Source organism: Phaethon lepturus, unplaced genomic scaffold (genome assembly GCF_000687285.1).
Source record: "Phaethon lepturus isolate BGI_N335 unplaced genomic scaffold, ASM68728v1 scaffold28987, whole genome shotgun sequence".
Lineage (NCBI taxonomy): Eukaryota > Metazoa > Chordata > Aves > Phaethontiformes > Phaethontidae > Phaethon > Phaethon lepturus.
Window position 1 is genome coordinate 31265 of NW_010553160.1, and position 5126 is coordinate 36390.

The 5126-nt window shown below is 36.0% G+C and overlaps 1 protein-coding gene across 1 annotated transcript in view; it reads left to right on the forward strand.

Annotated features, from left to right (window-relative positions):
• The window catches only part of LOC104624176 (exocyst complex component 6), a gene marked incomplete at both ends in the record, with an annotated part of 33611 nt that extends 29537 nt beyond the window's left edge, over window positions 1–4074 (forward strand). The window contains one exon of the mRNA XM_010291469.1: window positions 4001–4074. Within this exon, the coding sequence (XP_010289771.1) occupies window positions 4001–4074 (74 nt within the window). The remainder of the gene's footprint in view (window positions 1–4000) is intronic.
• Between the last annotated feature and the right edge of the window lie 1052 nt (window positions 4075–5126).

The following is a 5126-nucleotide window of genomic DNA, read 5'->3' on the forward strand; positions in this document are numbered from 1 at the left end:
TACGTTTGTAGCTTTGCTGTCCTGCCTGTGAATCAGTGCTATGAGGCTGAAGTAAAACTGTCCTAATTTAGCTTTTGATCCAAAGTCTGGACTTTGATTTTTAATTTCTGCTGTTGAGCAGCAAAACTATTTGTCAGGAATTAGGTACTGAATTCCCAGACCAACAGAGGGGCACAACTGGATGATGGCTAAAAGATGGGGTTTTGAGAGAATTAAATGAAAGACCTGTTACTAAATCTAGAAGTGTGTAGAAATTCAGTACAATTTACAGTTAAAGATGACTTAAATTCCATTTTAGCAGACATAGCCTTTTTTTTAAGATATCCATTAACACATATATAAATCAATTCACATATATCCTGTATACAAAATGTAGTGAAAAGATTGAAGCAAAGTATTCAAAAGGAAATGGACTGAGGTCATCTTTACAATATTTAAATTTACCATTCTCATGTATGTGTTGCCTCCCAGCCTGTTTTTGTGTTCAAAAAACGTGTAGACACGGCACTTCAGGACGTGGTTTAGTGGGCATGGTGGTGTTGGGTTGATGGTTGGACTTGATGATCTGAAAGGTCTTTTCCAACCTTAATGATTCTATTCTATGATTCTATGTATTATTACAAACCTTTTTCATTAGATCCTACCTCATGTAAACTCCCAAATTGTCTGCTGTAGGAAGTACATTGAGATTGTACATATTGTGGATGCACATTGTGCCAAAGATCCCATTCTATATACACAGAAAAGGTCTACACAGTGTCAGCAAAGTGCAGGAAAAGAGAATGTTAACAGAAGCCTTGTGAATACCAGATTCATGTAATGCATATTTTCAACTTATTTTCCCCAAAACATTGAAGTTTCCGATTCAAACTGCCAAGCAGCCAGTTGTTTGCCCCTCTATGTGACAGTTTAATGGTGATCTTTTCATTTCATTCTCATATATTATGAAATTCCTGAATGCTCTTATGCACACTAAAACAACCAACCAGCCCCCTACCCCTCCAAATCCTCTTTAAGCCTAGAATGAATGTAGGGGTGAGTATTTCAGAAGATGTATGTATGACAATGTTTCATTACTATCTGGAAAAGGACCCTTAGGACAAAGACATTAAGAATGTTAATCCTGTTCTTATAATATCTTCCTAAAATGCTGTGCAGTAGAAAATATTTAATTAGCTTTGTAAAATTGTTAGCAAAACTTAAAAGCCCTGAGCTGAGGGCAGAGGGGGAACTGTCTGACCGTTACCATAAGTAGATTATCTTTTTGCCCTTTGAACTCATGAAATGGTAATAATGAAACAAATTCTACTGTAGACACCTGTCAGAAATGACCCAAATGTGAGAATAAATCCTTGTATTATAATGAGTGTCCCTGGTGTTGTAAATGCATTCATAATGTAAAACTGTAGGTAAAGAGAACAAAGCTTATACAATAATTAAGTTTGGTACCTTGTGTGCTTCTTGTTCTATAGCTGCAATGGCAGTAGGTATTATGTAGAGAAACTAAATCATACTGCATTATTTAATGCATTAGGATAAATTCCAAACTATGTGAGCCTGATGAGCTGCAAGTATTTGCCCTGTGGCAAGTAAAAGTATCCCACTATGGGAAGGTCCCTCCCAAAGTATAAAGTGACAATAGTTAACTGCAAAGTTTTTCTGCAGGTCACAATTTTCAGTTATATTCACTTTTCAGTTCTGTCGCCATTCCTTTGCCATGGAGCTTCCTTCTCCAGTGCCACCATTGTGGAGTGGCTGGAGGAGCTCAGATTCTAGTGGGAGAATCTGGTCTCAGTGCACTGTGTATGAACGGAAAGTCATACAGGCTCAGATACACGTGGGCCTTTTCAAGAATAGTACAGGTTCTCCTTCCTTGTTTAGGGGATGTAGAAAAGACCCTTCTGACCATCGTGCTTACCCTCCTTTATTAGTGTGCTGCCATAGCTCACAACCCATGCATCTCTTGCTCAGAATTGCTCAGAATTCCCTGCTATGGTATGGTGTTCCCATTTTAAATGGGAAGTTTGGCTGACCACAGGGGCCTACATCATAGGCCTGTCTGTCCCTGAAGAAAGGATGGTCCCAGTGGCCATGAAATACCTGCAGAAGACAGATGTGGAGTCACCCAACCCTTTAGCCTGGAGTGTTCAGAAGGGTGCTTTCATAGGCCTGGAGATCTTTTGTTCTTCTGGAGGTTGGTGGTTGTACAGCCAGTTATCTCTACTGCTTTTAAAGAGTTCATTATTAAGCAAACACTCTCCATAAAATGCTGGGTTTAAGATACGCTTTTTCTACTTTGTATTTCTTCTTTTTTATTTAAAAAGCATCTTTGTGTTACACTGAAACTCACTGAAAACTCCCCTAGAAAGTTGGTGTTACTTGTAACGTATGAAGACCAGACAATTTAAAATTCAGACTTGAATACAGTAATCAGTGAGCATTTGCCAACCTTTGCCAATACTTGTCTGTGACATTACAGTGTTCTCCCTAGGGTGTTTGATTTTTGGTTTTTATTCCTTTAGTTGATGAAGAATCAAGTCATATTCGAGTTTAATTCATTCTCCTATTACATGACCATAAAAATTTTTGCACTACAGTAATGCAAGTAGTAAATTCTGCCTCTACTGGTAACGCTGCTACTCTGATACTATATTAATCTATTACTAAGCTATTCTTGGATATTCTGAGGTGATCTTAGTAGCTTCTTGTACCAGTTAAGTAAGAATCTTTATTATTTTCATTTGCAATTGCATTCCATGTAATAATTTTTAGACTTGTGAGTAGTCTATCTGAATTCATTAGTCTGCTTTAAGGTAAAACTATACGTTCAGAAGTGAATGATTGAGCCCATTATTTTACCATCATGTTAGATCAGACACCAATGTCTGATGTTACTTTCACTTGATCCAAATTTTCTAACTAGACATTAAAAGAAAAATCTATTAAGGATTTCATATGACTTTTAAATGTTAGTAGGAGTCCATGTGGCACAGTTGAGCACTGGATCTGGAATTTTTTTGGATACGTATGCTTTGTTTCCTCTACCATTGAATGACCCGTTTCTCAAACGTGTAAAAAAGAGTTACCTTTCACTGCCTCAGATGATCCTCTCTGAAACTATTACAGTAGTATCTACTTCGTTTTATTAAGAGCTCTAACTGAAGAGCATAAGAAAAGTTCTCTTAAAGTCTTTTCAAGTAAGATGTCTAACTTTAGTGGGGATGTGAGGCAGTGGGTGTTTCTGTAGGTATCTTTGTTATTAACGTGTGACTGGGTTAAGAACAACAAAAAAAAATACTTATTTTTAAGTTTGACAATTCTGGATTGTTTTGTAATTTAAACAAATAGCTGACTTTTTTTTTCATTACCATGTGTTACTAGTTTTTGTATTTGAATATAGTTTTGCCTTCCAGTTCTGACAGCCTATTTTTGGGTTCAAAAAGAGCAGAAGTTCATTATCGATAAGCTGGCTAAAAGGCGTGAACAGGCATTTCAGCTCTGCTCTGGCTGTGGCACGTAGAGCTTTCCACCTGTCATCTACGCATTAAACTAAGTCCCACCTTACTGTTTGTCTTTTATTGCTGTTTGGCTGGAGGTGGGGTTTTTATAGAGCGGATGCTATAACAAGAGCAGATGTTTAAAAATATGTTGACAACCATGGGATTTGTATTATTTTGAAATTCTTCAGTAATCATTCACCTCAGGCCAAAAAAAAGATGTTGGATTCTGTGGTTGTGGTATTACTACTGGATTAGAATTTTAAGCAAAATTCCTAATAATACTCCTAAAGGTATTATTCTTTGGTATTATTGGAAAAATTATGGGAAAGGTTTTTTTGTTGGTTTGTTTGTTTTTAATCACTGTGAGTTATTGGTTTAATCTATTTATGTTAAACTAGTTTTATTTTAATGTTAGCTAGCATTTGTATTGCATAGGGCTTGATTTTCTGGTAGATTTTTTTTAAATCTACATCCATAATATTTTTAACCTTTCTTTGCAGTGTTTGCTAGTTCTGAGCCTGTGCCAGGATTCCAGGGAGACACCCTGCAGTTAGCTTTCATCGACCTCAGACAAGTAAGACACTAGTTGTTGTTTTTTATCCTACTAATTTCCCCTTTTGACCAATGCTGAAGTTATTAAATTCAAGAACCTTTCATGTTTTTGCATTCCCATGTAATTAGTTTTGAAAAGCGGTTATTTGAAGTGTTATTAGTGGCACTGTTCCCTGTAATTTAGCATAAAACTGTTTCTCCAATGTGTTGTTAGGGGGCACTGTGCTACTGGTGGTACTGTTCGGGGATATAAGATTGAATTTTGGTCCTGACAATTTTGTAAAGATCCTGTGATGTCTTTTTGCAAGAGTGTACATGTTACTCTGGTGTGTGCTGGCCTGATTACATTTTGAGCAATTGCTTCTGTCTACAAAACTACTCCCTGGAGAGCAGGATTGGGCATAGTATTATTTAGCATTTCCTTTCCTTAATTTGTTACATAGAATTCTTTCAAACTGTTAGAGGGCACCTTTATTCCAACTGTTTGATCTTTATTCTATATCAAATTTAATTTTAAGTGCCTTAATATCAGAAGCACAATTCCACAGTTCCTGACAAAAGGAAGGCTTTTCCAGACTAAACTGTATTTACTGTAATTTCACATAGTTATTTCTGTTCCCTGATCTCTGTAAATTCTGACACTATATCCACCCATAGCAATTCATTTTCAAAAACGTTTCATAGTTGAGGTAAGCTTTTAGGAAGGATTTATTATTTCACAAAATTGTGAGTATGTGTCATTTAAATAGTGAAATGAATTATTAACTGTATAAGGAGGGTCTTTAGCTTTCTGCAGATGTTGGTGATATTTTTAAGCACCATTATGAGCCTGTCAAAGTCATCAGAAAAGAAGAAAAATGTAGAAAGAATTCCATACCACATTATCTATATAGTAAGGATATTTTTGCTTTTAATAATTTAGTAGGTTTTTCACAGCAAGATAATGAAAAGTCATTTCAGAAGGGAAAATTCCCAAGGCAAAAGTATTCCAGTTTCTCCTAATAGTTAGAAAGGCCTTCATTAAAGTGTATTTTTAAATGAAAAAGTTAAAAGGTAGAATTGTGTGTTACATTC